Source organism: Talpa europaea, assembly GCF_964194135.1.
Source record: "Talpa europaea genome assembly, chromosome: X".
NCBI classification, from domain to species: domain Eukaryota; kingdom Metazoa; phylum Chordata; class Mammalia; order Eulipotyphla; family Talpidae; genus Talpa; species Talpa europaea.
Genome location: NC_140081.1, coordinates 48379126 through 48398682, shown reverse-complemented (window position 1 = coordinate 48398682; position 19557 = coordinate 48379126). Strand labels below are relative to the sequence as shown.

Sequence of the window (19557 nt, the reverse complement as noted above, 5' to 3'; positions counted from 1 at the left end):
TACCTTCAGAAGCAAATCACCCTCCAAGATGTAAGTCATTTACTCCCTTCTTACCAGCAGGATCAGGTTCAACCTGCATAAATCTATTTTAGTGTATTTTAATTGCTTGTAAACTGTTTCCTGGATATGCCACTGACCATGAATAATTAGAATCATTTCAATGACTGGGTTTTCAAAAGTGAATGGAGACGCAGACTACAAGAGACTGCTCAAAAGCAAATCATTTGTTAAAGCCTGAGTGGAGCATTGTCTCAGCCTTCTCCATTCTTGTTTTGTTTCTCCCGATGTCACTAGAACGGCCTGTTTTTTCAGCCACTCTGGCCGCCCTTCATTTTTTATGCATCTCTAATGTTAAGTTATGCCATTTGCTGACAGCAACGAGGCCCAGGTGGCCGCATGGCAGAGTCATTCATTTACTCAGCAGAGATTTATGGGCACTTCCCACGTGCCAGGCGCACACCAAATCCTAAGGAAAGAGAAAAGAACAAGGCCCAGTTCCCAACCTTGAGAAGAACAGTTCCTGCTGGAGGAGACAGGCACATAAGCAAGAATTTACACCAAAATGTGATAAGTGCTAGAATGGAGAGACCAATAGTGAGCTGTGGGAACACAGAGGAGGAACTCACCCATCTGGAGGAGTGCGGCTGGTGCAGGGGAGATGCAACATTTAGCGGGTGCTTGAAGGAAGCAGATAAAAAGGAGCAAGGAAACACTACAGTTCAATGTGGCTACATTTTCGGGGCACATACCCCAGAGTGAGGTATGCGATAAGAATGGACAACTAGGTCTGGCCACACTGTGCAGGCCTTTGTATGCCCTGCTTTCAGCTTGGACTTGGTCCTGAAGTCAGTAGGCAGCCAGTAGGGGGGAGGACTCCATCAGATCTGAATTTCTGATGGAGAACTTGGGGAGGGAGGAGAGACAGGGAAGTTGGTTAGAGGCTGACTTGGAGGGCACAGCTTGGCTTCGTCTTCCCTCTGGACTCCAAGAGCCCCTTGCCTGCACCTCTATTATGGCGCCGACCCCAGAGCGTTACTATTGCCTGTTCGTTCCGCTCTCTCGTCATTCACTCCTTGAACCTCAGTCATGTCTTTGAGCCCAGAACCTGGCACACAGAAGTACTCAGTGAAAAGGGGAGCAAATGAATCAATAGGGTCTAAGCAAGTGCAACTCCAAATTTCCACCAAGTAACCCCTGTGATGGTGATCTCAGAGGAAAATGCTGGTCTGGTGGAGTATCAAGTCCATCCATGGCTTTTCCGCTGAGTCCATTGATCCTTCTTTTTCTATCATGAAGGAAGGAAGTGCTATTCAGAGAAGACAGAGAAGTTGCTGGTGCTGGTTCTAACCCAGTACTCTGTTCTTTCTCATAGATTTATTTTTGATGACTTGTCTAGAATCTATCTTCATTGTTCTTGCTCTGCTCCTTCTCCCTTTCTTAACTTCTCTTCCTTCCGATTTAAATCTCACCATCCTTCAAGGCCAGTTCAGTGGCTCCCTATCTCCACCATGAAACCATAATCATTACCCAGTCCCCACACTTAGAATTAAGAATTCTCACTTGAGTGCCCATATCCCTAGAGAGACAACTGACCTCTGACTGTCACCTCATTATAGTTACTTCTGTGCTTGTCTGCCTTCACTATTGGACTGTAAACTCCTCTAGGCCAGGGATAGCATCTGCTTCATCACTGTCTCCTAGCACTTCCTGCCCAGCATCCCACCCCAACAGATCATCAGTTGAGGGTTTTCAGATAACACTCAAGGCATGTTGCTTGGTATCTGACTGTCCCCTGAGTGATAATGCTGACTTGAGAGTAGTGCCTTAGGCCTCTTTCTGTCTTATAGCAGGCAGTTAGATTGTCTTTCTTCATCTGACAAATGGTGAGGAAAAAAGAAACATTGCTCATCGAACAATGGGAATACCTCACAAATCAGAGATCTGCTAAAATGCCTCATTTCAGGTATTTTGAAAGTGCAACATCCAGTGCCTCAGAGCAGAGCACAAGCACACTGACCTACCAGGGTCATTAGTTCAAATCTTTGCTGAGGAGCTTATTGTATGATGGAAGTCACCTACAGTGCTGAGTAAACATTCTCTTTGGAAGGACTTATACTGAATTAGTGCTACTTGGAATACATTAATCATCAAGTACCAAGAATTCAAGTTTTCCAAGTAGAAGTATCCAACCGACAATTGTAAACGCAAGTCAGAGGGCTTAACGCTGGGCCCAGAGACGTAGGACTTCTGCAGAGAAGTGATTAAAACAGCAACAGAGTGTGAACTCTTGCAGGGAGAGACGAGAGTGGCAAGGATACAACATGGGGACACCTGCATATAAAAGACAGGTAAAGGAAGAGGATTTAGGGAAGGAGACTGAAGCAACAGGGAGAGAGTTGTGGTGAAGGAGGAGATAATGCTAAAAACGAGAACATGATTGATGATGTGTGCTGGAGAGACATCAAACAGGACAACTGATGACTGAAAAGATGTTAGGTTGAGCGATTAGGAGGTTTCCCAGATCAGGAATAGCAAACACAGGGCACAAGTGACTATATTCTCCCTACTTTCCATGTATTCCCATGATTACATGACAAATTGATCATGGCACATTTTCTTGCCGAACCTAGACACAGCCTCAGAAACACAGCACCCCAAGTAGCCACTACCAATCAACCAGAGTTGTCAGCAAGCTGAAATCTCTTTGTCATTCTTCTGATAGCAAATAGTTCACTGGAGGTATGGGGAAGAAGCCAAACAGTTGAGTTTGAAGTATCTGAGAAATGCGAAGGTCATGGTGATAAAGAGAGGTCTGAAGTTTAACAGTGAAGGGATAGAGAGATGGCAGTGGCTTAGAATAGTCTAAGGGCAAAGTCAAGGCGGCCCCAAATAGTCCTCCAATAGGCTCCATTTTCAAGGTCATCTTAGTACTTGTCCAGCAGCAAGCCAGGTAAAGCAATATCCCTATGCTCTCCCTTCTTCCATCCCCACCCTTGGCTTAAGGAAAAATTGTTGTAAAAAAAGCTTCATGTGTAGGCTTGTTTCCAAAATATTCATTTGATTAACAGAGACATATGGTATAACCAGAGTTGGCCCCGCACATATTTATGAAGGAGGAATTCTCTCTAATAGTGGAAATTTGAGGATCGGCAGTGATGTGGGAAGGGTATTTGTCTTGGCCAGGGGCCTTTTCCCAAACCCCTGAAACCACACCCTGAAGGAAAACCTATGCCTGCACGGAGACCCCTCGAGAAGTGGCACCTACTCTGCCCCATCTCTTCTGTCACCTCTTCTCTACCTCCTTCCCTCTCTAGTCTACCCCCTCCCTTTTTTTTTTTTAAGATTGATTTATTTATTTATACAAGCACTGGGTACAGTCAGAGGCGCGGGAGGGTGAGAGAATTCACCAGAGCCAGAGCGGGGAGCAGAGCAGGCAGAAGGACCGAAGTACACTGCTGAGGGGAGCGGCGGGCGGCAGGAGAGGTCTGCGCGCCATGTGGGACCCTCCTCTGGTGGCCCTTTTTAACTCCTTTCCTTTCCCTCACTTCTGTCCCACTGCCTCTCTTTCCTACCACTTCTAGTTTTTCATTCCCTCCTCTCTTCCATTTTTCATAGTCCCTTTACTTGGATCCTTCTCTTCTTGATCTCTGTGCCCCCTTTCTGTCTTCAGGATTTTGGGGTACAGGGTAAGCCCTTCAAAATTCATGCTCATTCAGCATGACTGGGCATTTGTAAAGAAATCCAGCTTTACTTTTGTTCATTACATGCGGAAGTCCTGTTTCTTTGTGCAGTTGAGAAGGCACAGATGTCTAGTATTTAATAACAACATTTGCTGAATGTTTACTATGTCCCTTCTAAGTGCTTTATGTGAATTTAATCACTTATTGTTTGCAACAACTCTGTAAGGCAAGTCCTGTTATTGTCACCACTTATAAACAAGAAAACAAAGGTACAGAACAGTTAAGTAACTTGCCTGAGGTCACTCAGTAAATGGTAGAGCAGAGATTTAGGGTTCATCCCTTATGAATACAGAAATCTCTCTTTTTAACCACTATGCTTATTACTTGGTGGTCTAACTGGAAGCCCACTGGACTGGAAGTCTGAAGTCATACTCAAGTTCACAGGTGCTACTTTAGCACTATGATCTTGGACAAGACACCTCACTTGTTCAACGTCCACATGTGTGAGGGCCCTGTATTTTATTCTAGCCAATACCACACAGTTTAGCTTGGATTTATTCCTCTGCCCTCCCTGTAATTATAACTTTCTCTATTTAGACTTTCATCTCTTTTAGAGTAGTCACCAGACCTTTTTTTTTTTTTTATTATTTTGTGCTTCACATCTCCCTAGGACCTAGAATAATGCTCAGCACCTAGTAGAACATGTGTTTGCACACACATGAGCACACACACATATACAGACAAATTACTGTAGATTGACTAAGATAGGAACCTTACCGATTACTCAGTACACTAAATGGGCTAAATATGTGTGTTCAAAAAGCCTCTGAGTAAGACTAATTAATATGGGGCATTTTCTTTGCTTAAATATAATTGCTGTTCAAACACTTTCCAATTTGACCTGTTTTGTTTAATAAACTTTTTTTCTATAGCAATAGTTAAAATACCACCAAAACGACTGAATAATAACAATTTTCCCATGCCCTCTGCATTCATTCTCTTATTCATTTAAAGAAACAGTTCTTGGTGCTGGTATATGCATCTCCCAGAGAAGCAGTTCTCAACTACCAAGTTTGTGTTATAGGGATGAGGTGAATTCCACAAGTGGGGTAAAGAGGCAGTCTAGATGAAATACCAGGTTTCCACCTCCTTGGCTACCTCCACATGTAACATCTTGTCTTCAGTAGCCCAAATCTCTCTGACATCTTGGTCCTGCTCTGGACACTCCTAATGCCCCATTCCCCTGCCTACAAGCAATCACCTTTGATAAGCTGCTTCCTGCCAGTTCAGTCCAACAACTAATGGAGTTATTATTTTTGTTTGTTTGTGTTATAAAGCCATGGCAATAAAATTTACTCCAATAATACCACTGCAATTTTATGTCCTTGAAATGTACCATAAATGATATATATAATAACTGAATTTCCTGTAAACAGAAATGTTTTTCTGGAGGAAAGGAGGCTTTTTTGTTTCCATCATGGTTGGGCCCAGGTTCTTTGATGGAGTAATTGGTGATAATGGAAGGGTTGAGAAGCATCATACAGGACCATATTATGGTTCCAAATACCGGTCCTATGTTGTTCTGGTTCTGATGAGTTCTGTTCACGGGGTGAGTCAGGGTGAGAAATGTTCTTCCTGGTGCGGTCCCACACCACACACCACAATCACCAGCACAGCTTTCCCAACTGATGCCAGAGCAAAGCCTCAGGAGTCAATAAGTGGAACTGGCACTGATTGGGGGGCTAACCCTATAGAATCAAATCCAGTTTTGGGAAAAAGTCAAACCTTGAGTTAGTGAGTTGAGAACTACTGGTAGTATTACAAAGCCATATTGTACCCCCAACCAACTAGCAGACAGGGATGCTTGTTTAGCCACAGGAATGTATTGCCAGCATGGCCAATGTTGTGGGGGAGAATCAGGTGTAGGCCAGAGGCACAGGCCGGGGGCAGTGGGGGTTGTGAAAGAATTCACGAAAGACAGCGTGGAGAACAGGACAGGTGGATTTATTGACATACACTGCCAAGGAGAGCCGCGGGCAAGACCAGAGAGGTCTGCTGCGTGCAGAGGGTCCCAAAGCTCTATTCTACTCCAGGCATTATTGACTGGTTAGGGTGGCTAGTCTTAGGTGTGTCCTGATTGATGATCTGAATTAGCATAACAGATCGTCAGCTCTTTGGACCCATCAGCTTAATGTCCAGGTTCCCAGGGCAGTCCCATCTACTCCTTTTATCCATTCATGCCTCCCAAGGAATGGGGACTTGGTTTCTAAATTTAGTAATGATACCACATCAGCAAATGTATCCCTTTGAGCACCTTCCTCATGCTAATTCTTATGCCTGAGGATTCATGAGATTCCACTTTACTGTTCTCTTTCTTCTTCTCCAGTTGCTCTTGTTCTGCCTGGTCACTGAGTCTTTTTATCTTCAGCTGCCTTAGCCCTTAGCCATGACCTCACCTCCACACACCATCATCACATGTGCAACTGCTGGCTGATGCCCTACTAATCCCAAGCCCATCATGTTCCCCTAACCAGGCTACCTCTTCCTGGTAATTTACCCCAACACTGTCAGCAGCACTGAGGGTCCCACTTACCCAGACTCAAAATCTAGGAGTCAATTTTGACCTCCCCTCATTTTTCCTCCACAGCCGACCAAGCACCAAGGTTCTGGTGAGTCTACCATCACATTATCTCTTTCCCTCCTTCTGCATCCCACAGTAGTTGGGGAGCAGCCTCCCCTTGGACTATCACAGTAGCCTCCACACTGGTCACCCAGCCTTTGCTTCTCCCAGGTTTCCGAAGACATAGCTCCAGGCTGCCACTGCCACTGCCTGTCACATTAAGCCGAGTCCTCTCGTCCTGGGATTCAAGACTTCCCATGCTCTCTTTTTATAACTTCAGCCAACTTCTAGTATTTGCTGCTCCCCAGGCTTCTCCTGTATTCTCTTGCTGAATAACCCCTTCCCTTTGCAAAGGTGCTGCCTGTTTGCAATCAGCTAGTGCTTCAAGATCCTAATTATCCCTACTGGACTTGAACCTCCTCAGAATCCCAAACACATTTTATTCCATTCATCAACAAACATGAGTTGAGCACCTATTATTTCCCAGACCCTATAACTAGGAGCTGTAGGTAATATAAATAAAACTATTCTTCCCTTGTGGAGTTTGGCCTAAGGGGCCAAAAACACAGAGATAGTTAAGTCTAAATCCCAATAACTTGCCCCGACTCCTAGTCTATGGAGTCGCTCCTTGCAACCTATAAATGTATTTCTTAAGACCCTCTCGTCTTAAAACATCCACCCTACCCTGTCCTAAGCCCCTTCCCTGTATCAAACTCCTTTTAAAAAAGTGTGATCTTATCATAATTCTCATCTCCACCCCTCCGCACACACACACCCTCCAATGACTTTGTTGTAGCATAGATCTCCTTCCCGTGGACAAATCGGAAGGCCACCCTCTGCTTATTTTACCTCCCTGCAGTATCTCAAATTGTCACCAGAGCTTCTTCCGCACCCTCTGTCTGTGGCTGATATGTTGACTGTTCCCCATAACTTTTTTCTGGCCTCACCTTACTCTGCAGCCAAGCTCCCCTGTCAGCCAAGGCAGTCTGGACTTATTCCTTTACGTCACTGGTAATTCCTAAATCTATAACATTTATCCTCTATTTTACACCCTAGCTCCCTCCTAAATTACAGGCCACTACATCACCAGGCTCTGTACCCTCAACATACTCACACATTTATCCCCTGTCATGACCCTTGTTCTCGGCCCTGGTTTCCCCAGCCCATTCACTCACCTCCTCCGCTGTCACAAGGCCGTGACGGCTCTTCTGTTTCCCACATCCAGCTCATTGCTCTATCCTTGCCACATTTTGAGTTTTTCAGTTTCCCCATCCTCCCTTAACAGTTCTGGTTCAGGCTCTGTTACCATGCATCGGGGCTCTAGTACCAACCTTTCACTGGTCTCCCTTCTTGCATTCCTGCCCTCGAATTCCATTCCATTCTCCACACTGAGCCAGTGAGCTCTCTGACGTGCACAGCTGACCTGCTCATACCCTCATTTACAAGCTCCCCCAAGTTTCCACTCACTTATCCCATAAGTAGTTATTTACCACCTACTAGGTACAAGCACTGTTTTGGGAAATGGCAATACAGCGGGGAGCAAATCAGTGTTCTGCACCCGTGGACCTTCTAGTCTGGGTTAAAGCCAAATGCCTTAGTGTGGGGAGCAGGCAGTGCCTACTGGGGAATTCATGCCTGCTTCCCAGCCTCCTTATGTCCTGCCCTCGAGCCATTTGGAATTCATTTCAGAGCCTCAATGTGCCATTCTATTCCCTACTCCCTGCTTTTGCCCAGCACTGTTGAGAATGACCTCCTCCCCCTGCCCCCCCCCAGATCCCCTCTGCAGACTCCACTACAGAGTTACTTCCTCTGGGCTGATTTAGAGGCTCTGATGGCTAGTGCTGCTCCCTGGAGTAATCCGTGTGCTGGCTGTGTAACCTCTGTCAAGTAATATGACTGTTCCATGCTTCAGAGCCTCATCTTAAAAGGGAAATAATTGATGTACCTACTGTAAGAGTTGGTTTTGAGAATTACGTTCATCAGTCTATGAAAAACGCTTAGAAACTTTAGGTGCCTGGCACATAATTAGCTTTTAATAAGTGTTACCTGTTATTACTTTTATCTTTAGTATTATTATTATACTTCTCACCACACTACTCACTACTCCCTCCTAGTAATCATGACATTCTGTCTTTGTGCTCCAATGACTAACCTAGTTGGGCACATAGTAGGTACTTAATAAATGTTGAAGGAAGAATAAAAGGACTAGTTGATCCAGGTTTGTGAAGGAACAACAACAAACTTCAGGCTTCTTCTGAATATCTTTTTGATCAGATATCTAAGTGCACACTGTTTGTTTTGTGTGAGCAAGGGCTGCAGAGGAGCGAGCAAGAAAGGTGCCTTGAGCTGGGCTGAACCAAATAAGAACTGGGCTATTTTCACTGACATCGTGGGTTAAGAAGGGACCCAGCACTCCAGAGTACCCACTATCTTCAACCCCCATCCTACGGCCCCACCTCATACTTTCCATTTACCCCTTCCCAAGACTATGTTCCCCTCAAAAATTTTTAAATTAAAACCCAGAAAGCAAAGGAGTGCTGAAGGAACGGGGGGAGGGGTGGGGAGGGACTGGCACCTCCCTCCTTCCTTTGCTGAGATCAGAGCCAATGTTTTCTCTTGAAGGCCGGCTGGCCTCTTTCATCCCCTGTTCCACCTGTCTGGGTACGGGACTGCTGCTCGCCTATTTCCTTTCCTCTGCAGGACTGGAGGGCAGTTTCAGGGTGGGGCCCTAAGCTATTTCTAGTGCTGGCCAAATCCCTCCACCCCAACATCTCCTTTGCCTTATGTGATCAGATTTCCATTCCACCTCACCAGTGAGTAACGAGTAGCAGGAGCGCAGGGCAAGAAACTGGGAGAAGTCGGTTTCTCCACAGGCCCGGAGAGGAGCTAACGGGGAGGACACAGGGTCTGCTGGGCTTTGCCTGGCAAGAGAAACAGTCTCTTCTTTCTGCACCCCACACTTCCCAGGGTGTGGGAGAGGCACCGGTGAGGCAAGGAAAACGGATAGCACATTATTGATGTCCCACTGGGTGCTAGGCCCTGTGCTAGGTGCTTGGGGTTATGATATTTCATTGGTTCCTAACAGCCCATCCGGGTCAGCATTTATCCCTATGGTAGAAATGAAAAAAACAGATTAAGAAGCAGAAGTGGCCCAAGGCACACAGCCAAATCCAGTTACCAAAACCCAGCTCTGTCTGACTCTAAAGCAGCACCTCATCTGCTGCCTAGAGTCTAGAAAAGTCATTCATGTTGTGGGTTGGCTCTGAATTATTCCACAGAATTAACTGAACAACGAGCTAAACCTTATGGGAATGTCTTTAATACAGCATAATTTTAATGTAGAGGCATGAGGAGAACCTCTTTGATGACTTGAGTTTGACTCTATGGGCAATACGAAGAGAATGAGACAGAAGTTTGTGCCTTAGCAGATTTCATAGGCTGGTAAAAGAGAGTTACCAAGTGCAAAATAAGAAACATAACAAAAAAAAAAAAAAAAGGGAGAGGGCCAGAGAGGAGAACAGAGCACCATCTTTGCCTTAGATGCAGCTTCTGCCTTCCCAGTGCCTGTCGCTTCCCTCAGCCCTAAGCCACCTACCATGTGGCACTGGATCACAAAACAGGGGCTTTCTTCAATCATCTCTGTCCCCTAGCCTGAGAATGACTTTTGATTAGCAGTGTTCAGGAATGCTTAGGAACCCAGACTTGGCTATTACCTGCAGCCAGCCTGCTTCTGCAAAGAAGGGGCTATTTATGGATACATTCAAGCCAGGTGCTAATGCAGCCAGGAACAGAGGCTCAACCCCAGTGGAGCGGAGTTCTGTTACGGGGCGGTCAGTTCTGGCCCCAGCTGACCACCTCACAACAGTGTGTGCTTCTCAAAGAGGACACTAAAAGGAGAGTGCAGGTCGCCGTTTAGTAGGTGCTCACAATGAGGAAGCGTTGTTCCAAACATTCAGTGCTCAACAGACAGCCCGTGTCATGTCTTGCTGACGGGGAATAAGCACTATTATCTTCTTAGATGGAAGCATAACATTCCTTCCTCCCAGGCCTCGGTGAGGGGGCAGCCTGGCTCTGATTTTTTCTTAATTTATTTATTTATTTATACAAGCACTGGGTACAGTCAGAAGCACGGGAGGGCGAGAGAATTCACCAGAGCCAGAGCGGAGAACAGAGCAGGCAGACTGACGAAGTACACTGCTGAGGGGAGCAGAGGGAGGCAGGAGAGGTCTGCGCCTGGCTCTGATTTTTATAGCACTTTGATGCCAGGGGTTTGGGCTCCCAGAAGGACCACTTCATCACAGCTGCCTCCCTGCTGCTCTCTCTGCAAACCCGTCCTTCCACACCGGTGAGCCGCCTGCACCACTCAGCACCCTGAGCAGGAGGAGAGGCTGCCTGAGAAGAGGGACCACACCTGTTTGAAGCCTTCTTTTCCAGAGCCAGGCCCATGAGGTCCTTGGGCTTTGACTGAGGGGCCCTCCTTGGTTAAAATTACCAACCTCTTGAGTTTCGTCTATCACAGTTGTGGGGGGAGGGGGAAGTCTATGCATGTGTTCCCAGGGTAACCCCTGCGTCTGTTCCATGGAGGGGTTCGGAAAAGCCTATCTCTACTGAAGGCCTCTGCTAGACCCAGAACTGGGGGCTTCAGGCACCAGGGAGTAATAACTCCAATGGGAAGTCACCCCTCTCTCATTTCTAGGTCAGTCCACACATTTTTTTCCAAAGGCACGCTATAAACATTGTCACATTCTCGGGCATTTTCCTTTTAATTAAACGTGTAGACTTTTCTGCCATGGATGTGCCATCGCCCCACCAGCTTATTCCCATGGAGTCCACAAAGACGCTGTCAGACTCTCCAGAGACTGAGGCACAACCTCCCGCCGCATGCCCGGCCTGGTTCTCCACGAGGATGATTTGGTCCAACAGCAATAACCCTGGATTATTTTTGAGGGGCTCTTTGAATGGCATCAAATTCATGACACATATCAAGGCCCCTTTTCTCATGTCCTCTGTACCACTTTTTCCAAGGAATTCGAATTCCCCTGGCTAACATAGCATCTAACAATATCACTATTGAAAGCACATCGTGTTAAGGACCATATGCTCTCTCTCTCCAGAGAGTGTGCACAAATACTATTTCTGTGAAAAACTAAACAGAAATAGTAGCTTTGCATATTTCCCATTCAAAGGCTTCTCCCAATTGAATGATTCCCTTTGTCATGGAGTGTTTTTCCCCAAGCGGGCCCTAATAGAGAATCTGAATCAGATATTGTGAGTTACCAGAGGTCACAAGGATTCCTCTAGTGAGCTAGAAATAGAATCCAAAAATTTTTATTTTGAATCCCTGATTTTAAAAACAAATAAACTCTACTGCAGAGAAAGAAAAACTAGAGAAAGTAGACTTGTTTGACATTCCTGGTTCAGGGGACAGGCAACCAATACTAACAGGCAGCTGCCGGGCTCTGTGGGGACTGAGGAGATGAGAACACAGGCACTGCTGCCTTCAAGGAGCTGATCATCCAGGATGGGGAGATGAGGTCACGGATGAAAACTCCCCTTCCAACAAGGTGCTTATGAACACCCATGGGACCCTAGGGGTGGTCTTGTCCCTTCTCCATAGCCCACAGCAGTCAGCAGGGTACAGGCCTGCACTGTTTGTTGAATGAGGGCCATAAGAGAGGTACCAACAGAACATTCTGGGGGTTAGTGGAGAATGAGGGACAGCTTTGTGAAGGAGGTGACATTTGAGCAGCGCCTGGGTGAATGGGGAGGTTTTTCACAGACAGCAGGGGCTAGGGGAGGGTCTTTGCAGGCCCCAGAAAGGACAATGGCAAAGATCCTGAGGACAAAGCTTGGCATGATTTGGGAGAGCACAGAGCAGGCCAGTGTGGCAAGAGAACAGGGGTCAGCGGAGGCTGTTGAGAAAAGATAAGACCTGAGCAGAGAGAAACTTGAACAAGCAAAAGAACATCACCGTGGACCATCACTGGAGGTTTGGGCAAGGGCAGTGACACCAGCAGGCCAGGCCAGCCTGCCTTGCCCACCTGAACCTCCTTGGCCTTGGTGCTGGTGGCGGAGGGAGGGGGTCCTGTTGATTGTTCTGTTTGTATGTGGCTTGGTTTGGAGGTTTTCTGTGGTTTAGTTTGTTTTTTGGCCTTGCCCTTTCCTTACAGTTTTTCACGGCATATGGTCCTGATTATGTGCTAGAAATCACGCCAAGCTGTCGGCCAGACCGCAACGAGCCCCACCGAGTCCAGCAAATCCTCAACTACATCAAAGGTGAGCACCACCCCTTGAGTCCTGCCCTCCTAGTTCCACCCAGCTTGTGCTGGTCCATCAGTGGGGACTTCCCCAAAGACCATTTGTCTTTTGGTGGCTAATCATTTCACTGACTTGGAAAGGAAGCCTCTTCTTAGCCCAACAGGTTGTGGTTAGAATTCCACTGACCACGCAGGTTGGGATTGTCATTTGGCCCAGTTAATGTCACCTTCAGGAGGACAAAAGGCCCAGCTTTAGGCACCTCCAGTAGAAAACCAATTCTGAAGTATGCCTTGGAACCCATTTTCTTTCAAGGGGACAATAGTAAAACCTTCTTAAGATGAATGACGTTCAAGTCAATTCAGACTTGGAGAGCAGGTTTGGAGTGGTGGCTCTCAGACATTCTTTTCCAGTATGGTTCCTTGGTCTCATAGGGCCTTGAGAGACTATGAGTCTCCAATGAATTCTGATGCCCCGGGAGCAGGCTCCCCAGATCACCACAGCACCAGAGGTGGTCTACTACCCTATCATTCCCTTCCCCAAGGCTGCTCTAGAATATTCTGGCCTCTAGACAGAGGAAAATGGCAGTCAGCAGTGTATTGCCCTCTTTTTTTTTTAAAGATTTATTTATTTATGCATACAAGAGCTGGGGTACAGGCCAGAGGTGTGGCGGTGAGAGGATTCACCAGAGACAGAGTGGGGGACAGAACAGGCAGAATGAATAAAATACATTGCTGAGGGGAGCAGCAGGCGAGACAGGAGAGGTCTGCTGCACTGTGTGGGTAGCTCCCTGGCTGGGGATCGAACTCGTGCTTCAGTGACTGCAGACAGCTTCATAGGTTGCGTCTTAACCCCTTCCGCCACCAGGGAGGGCTGGTATTGTCCTCTTGATTGCACTGTCCACTAGCTGTTTAGTGACACTGTCGTCAGCTTTCCAGTAGAGCCCCCCCCCAACTCCAGCCTCTGCTTCACAACTCAACTCACTTCATCTACCTTTTTTTTTTCCAAAGTATTTTTGGCACCCATTTTCCTGTTTAATTGAATTTGCATGTATGTGTGCACATTTTTTTGGGTCCTAATTATTTGCAGAGTTAAGAGGCCAAGGGTATCATATTGCCCATCCTGGAGAGTAAAATCCCCATGTTTATTCATGTAACGACCAAGCTAGCACCAGTTCTCCTACCTTTGAATCCCTCCTTGGAATAGAATCCAGCATGAAAGGGAGGCCTGTGCTGTGCCAGAGTTAGTCAGAAGGAACACACGCATCCTGGGGGTCTTTGCCAAAGGTTGTATTAAGGCCCTTTCCTCTAGCCGAGCCCAGTCTGTGACAACAACTGAGTCGTAGGCCGGGACTCTATGTCCTAGAATCCTTTGGCCAGAGAAAATTTTCTGAGTTCATAAGTCCTAGACTCGTAAGGTTATGCTCATAGCAATGTTTATTGTCTCTCTGAGCAATGTTTATTGCCTAGTCCTCAGCATCCCCCTGACCCATAGTTTCCCTCTGATCTCTCAGTGGCTACTGACCCCACAAGTCCTCACTTCGTAACCAAGCTCTTCTCCTCAATCCAACCTTTAAGGTCTTTAAAATCCTCTTCCTGGTCCTCCTCCAATCCTTCTGCCATGTGGTGACCCTGATTAACCCGCCTGCTCCTGACTTCGCTTCCCCCTGCCTCTCTCAGACCCAGGACATGGCTCCTGTTTCCTGTGGGGCTGCCCCTGGACCACTGCTCTTCCCCTCCGCCTTCAACCTTGCCATTTTCCCCCATGCAGACTCTGAATCCCAGTAGAGCACAGACAGAACAATAGAAACAGAGTAACTAAACAAGCAACTGCCAGCACTTGCTCACACCTACCGGTGTGCGGCTGCCCATGTGCGCTGTGCCTCCTTGCACGCGCCCCAGGCCCATGCCCCCTGAGAGTGGTGATGTCTTGCTATTGAGGAAATGGAAGGGACAAAGGAGAGAAGACATAAGGGAGGTAATTCAAAGGGAAAAGAACTAGGAAAGGTAAGAAACCCAAAAGAGGACTAAATCTTAAGGAGACTTGAGATAAAAAACTAGGCTGAGGGTTGGTAAAAAAAAAAAAAAAATCTTAGAGGACAGGTAAGTTACATGAAGTTTGTTTTGTTTTGTTTTGTTTTGTTTTGTTTTTTTAGTTCAGTTTAAGACGAAGTGCTATTTTTCTTACATCACTGTTAGTTTTTGGACGGTATTTGATTTCCCCCCTCAGGGGTTGTCCCCGTAGTTCTCCTACCACCAAACCACCTGTAAACTGTCACCATAGTCCCTTGTGGAGTCAAGATTTTTTGAAGCAGTATTCTGATTGTAACACAATGAAATGAAAGTGGGAGGAAATGTATGGACCAGGAATTGGGTCCTCAAAAGCAACTGGGCATATACAAGATGGGAAAACGGCTTGGCAGTATTTTGTCTGAAAGCGAGTCCAGGATTTTAGTCAACGCGGAATTCAGTGAGTCACCAGGGCAAGGTGGCCTCCAGAGATCCTGCTGCAGTATCGACCTCACTTTAAGAGGGCTCTAGACAAATAGAAGTGTTTTCCAGGAGGTCAGTCAGGATGGAGGGAGGATTGGAGCCCCAGCTCCCCAAGGTCTGGTGAGGGGAGCTGGAACATTGGAGATGAGATGATCCAGAGTGACGTAGTCTCTGCTTCATATCTCTGAGGGGCTGTCACAAAACAAAGAATATAGCCAGTGTCTGTGCAGTCACACGCACAAAGCTAGGAGCCCTGGGTAAATATTATAAAAAAGGCATATTTTCATTCAGTAGAAGAACTTTCCAGTAATTAGAGCTGCCCAATGTGGAACAGGCTGCCTAGAAAAGAATGAGGTCTCTCCCGTTGAAGTTATACAGGAGGGGACTTCACTGCCATATGGTAGAGGGGCCCCTGCATTGGACTACGTTGTTGTTAAGATTCCTTCCAGCCCTAAGATTCTCAGATGCTGTATATTAAAATGAGAAAATAGAAAAAACAATAAAAGGAATATGATGAGAGAGCAGGGGTTGATAGATGAGTCACAGTTGTTGGCGGGGGGAGGGGAGTATGTAATGCTGTGTATGAGAAGGAATTGATGAGGAGAAAAAAAAAGAAACTAAATGACTGAGAGTGGGTGGGAAGGAGTCAGGGAGGGCAGGCAGCAAATTGGGTGGCTATAGAATACTAGGAATGTTCAGATTTTCCATTTAGCCATCCCTTTCCTATTGACAAAATCTTGTGTTTTAGCCATGCAAATGAGCAGAACACACAAACCCAGAACGGAAAAGAAATTCAGCTAACGCTAGAAAAAATGAGGCTAGAAAGAAGTCCAAATGTTGCTAAAAATGGCCAGCTAACCTGCCATACTGAGACCATGCCCCTCCAGCCTGGTGACGCAACTGCCATCACAGTGTGTTGCCATGACAATGGTCAGTGTGGAAAGGCTGCTAAATTTTCTGCATTCTGATTTTCCTGAACCTGCCTGCAAGACTGTCATTTGTTCTGGCATATAAAAACCTCAGCGAAGCTGGTCATTTTTCACCATGTTTCTCATCTCCCCCCCCCCCCATTAAAAACAAAGTTGGCGGGGGAAAGGTGCAGATAGATTAGGGGAAGTAAGACGGCAATGGAGGAGATGCACTCAGATCCCCTCGTGGGAGGGAGTTTGCCAACATGTCTTGTCTAGTTGAATTTGCTTAGCCTTTGGCCTTGGTTTTTTTTTTTTTTTTTTTTTTCCTTTTACTCACCACATCCTTTAGAAGCACACAATGGGATTTTTTTTAACCTATTGGAAATCAAACTTGAGGATGTTCATCTTAGAGAGATGCCTTCCATATGCCGCAGGCTGACTGGAGAAACAGGAGAATTTAAACCTCACCTTATCCCGTCTTTACTGTCCATTAGTCTTTCCGAGAAAACAAAATTAAACCATGGAGAGTCCATTTAAGCTATTCCCTTTATACAGAGAAAAGCGCTGTGTTTTTTTTTTTTGTTTGTTTTTTGTTTTTGTTTTTTTGATTTTGTGGGACCCTCGCCGGCGGCCGGGGAACGAACCAGAGCTGCAGAGGCTGCGGGCAGCCTCGCAGCCCAGGGCTCAACCACTGCGCTACCAGGGGAGGCCCAGAAAAGCGCTGTTTTGCTCCCATAAATTGCTTTTCTTGTGCCAATGAAGCTTGAAAATACGTGTCATTGTTCACAAGGAAGCATGGGTTAGGGAGCAGATGGCTCAGGTAGCTTCTGACCACCACTGTAGAAATCACCCTGAACCATCCTCCTGCGCCAAGGCTCCTCTGCCTTTCCTCTGGTTGATGTGCTCCAAAGAAATTGGCTCACCATGAACCTTCCAGAGTTGGAACAGTGCTGATGTGATTGATCCCCAGAGTGGCTAGCTCCCCAAGCCTGGCTCACTCTGCATGAAGAAGCAGCGACAGGTCTCATCCCTGATCCCACTGACATTTGAATCAAGTAAAGGTCCCTCGGGGCCCAGAGCTTCACACTGCAACCCAGATCCAACCTTCTGTGGGGGCCCAAGGGGGGCCCATGTGAGTATGTGTTGGAGTTGTAACCAGAGATTTCTACACTTGCTCTGAGTTCCCAGACTCTACCCCAAGTTCACCTGGGATAGAAAAGGAAACAATGGTGCCAGGAGGTAAGGAGGTGGAGAGGGAGAGGAGGGGAAGGACAGAGGGAAGAGAAAGGCCTCGTGCACATCTGCCTTTTCTGACCCTTAATGAAGGGATAGAAGGACTGGGGCTGAGGAGATGGGCCGGCAAACTATGTGGGTGTGGGGAGAAACAATGCAGGTGAAATAAGAATAATAGCTACCATTTATATTACAGATGAGAAAACTGACTCAGAGGGGATAAGTGACTTGACAAGGTCACCTTTATTCTCTCGCTCAGCAAGTGATTACTGAGCCTTCTATGTGCCACACACTGTGCGAGTAAGTCGTAGAACAGACATTTGAACTAAGATCTGTCTGAAATGGGGCTTTCGAGTCAGACCGGCCTTTCTAGTGCGCCTCCTCTCCTCGGCGGTGTTGCCCTGTCCAGTCCACTCGTCACCCCCATCTGCTTTTTCTAGTCATCCTTGGTAAATCCTTCCCATCCTGCACTGCACACCAGCTCCTTCCATGTAACTGATCCACGCACCTGAGATGTGGTTTCCCTGGACATTGGAGGAGGACAGCCATGGGAAGCACTTAAAATTCTGGCTCCTGACCTAGGCCATTAGCCCTCCCTCACCCGACCCCTGCCGTGCCCCTACCACCACCCTATGCTATGATCTGAAACCTCCATTTCAAGCTGAGTAGTAAAAGAGAAGGGCAGACTGTGTAAGAAGGCAACCAATCCAGCCCCTGCTGTCTGAAGCATGCTATGACCACCGGCCATTCACAGCTCCACGGCCCCAAATTGAGACCCTTTGCAGACTCGCCGGTAATGTTCTCAGGAGAACCATCGTGCTGGGTGTAAGCGGTAGCAACTCTGGCAGCCTGAAGTCTGGGGTCTAGGAACTAACAACTGGGGCATCTGGTCAGCAAATATCCAAGAGCTGCTGGAGTCCCCAGCTTGAAGCAGTGCTCCTGCCTGGTGGGACTCTACACCATGGACACTTGGCTTCCTGCCACACCTTCTATTTCCTGAGAAGCCTTGAGGAAAGTTGAAAGGCAGGGAGGAGAGGCTAACCATTTTCCTTGGGGCTTCTGGGAAGGACATTGGAGCAGGAAAGTGGAGGAAACCCTGAGCCAATTTGCATGACCTCAGGTGAGGCTCTGTGATGCCCACCCTTTATCTCCCCCGGCCTTGTTCCCTGGTCCTTCTCTACTCCTCCCCTGCCCACTCCCAGCAGCTTGCTCCCAACAGCTTGCTCCCAGCCCAGGTTTCCCATTGACCACATGTCTTTATTTCTTGCTTCACTAAAGAGTATGGACAGCAGAAAGGTTTGCTGTTACAGCTGTTCTCATTGGAGAGAAATATAAGTCATAAAAATATTATGCTGAGGTTCCCAGGTGCTGTGGCGGTTGGAGAATGATGGGCACTACACCCGAGGGGAGAGGACAAATATTGTACAAAAATGAACGATGTAAGAAAATAAATAAATGTAATTATTAAAAATAAGCTTTATGTGTATAAAATAAACTTTAGCAATGGCTGTATTAGGCAACAAAGTGCTCCAACTATTATTGAAGAGAATAGGTCTGCTAAATTCTCCTAAAGTGTGTATATTAAAAAAAAAAATACACATCAAAACCAAGAAAATCCTCTACTGTTTAAAAAAAAAAAAAACTTAAGGCAAACATTTTGTAGTTGAATCAGAACATAGATTTCAGGATTGATGGAGGTGTATGAAAGAATTTTCAACTCTGTGTAAAATTATGCAATTGTGCTTGGAAATAGCAAATTCAGGCATGATGGAACAAGAAATGGTCAGCACAGTAATATTTTTTTCTTTGCCTATTTCCAAAGTCAAGTAAGAATAGAAAAACTTCAAATTAAATCTCAACTTGAGCTTAAATATATATATATATATATATATATATATATATATATATATATCATGCTGGAAATTATATAAATTCTAAAATAAAAATGCAGGCTGCTCCCCAATTTAGACAGCAATTTTAACAAGCCATGTAAACCTTTGGCAGGTTATTTATGAGGACTTGAGAAATCTACCTAAATCCAGGAGGTAGAAACTACTATTATTGAAAACCTATCATGATCTCAATCCTCACAATTACATTATGGGTTAAGAAAACTGGTACCCTAAAATGTAGCATAAGGTGCTTATGGTCATGTAGCCAGTAAGTGGCAACCATAGGATTTGAATCCAGGCCTGGGGCCTCTCCTCTCCCTGGCAGTATTCTCAGTCAAGCCCATTCATTATCCCCTGTCTGCTTTTTCCAATTGCCCCTGGTAGCCCTTCCCACTGCAATGTGTCCCAGAATGCAGTTTTGAACCAGGTTGACTTTAAGAGGCTTTATTGTGTCTTGAATTCAAAGCCCCACTG

At 46.3% G+C, this 19557-nt stretch overlaps 1 protein-coding gene across 1 annotated transcript in view; it reads left to right on the top strand.

The window, feature by feature from the left end:
• The window catches only part of HDAC8 (histone deacetylase 8), a gene marked incomplete at its 3' end in the record, with an annotated part of 230279 nt that overhangs the window by 198728 nt on the left and 11994 nt on the right, over positions 1-19557 (top strand). The window contains 1 exon segment of the mRNA XM_084258384.1: positions 12471-12576. Coding sequence (XP_084114510.1) covers positions 12471-12576 — 106 coding nt within the window.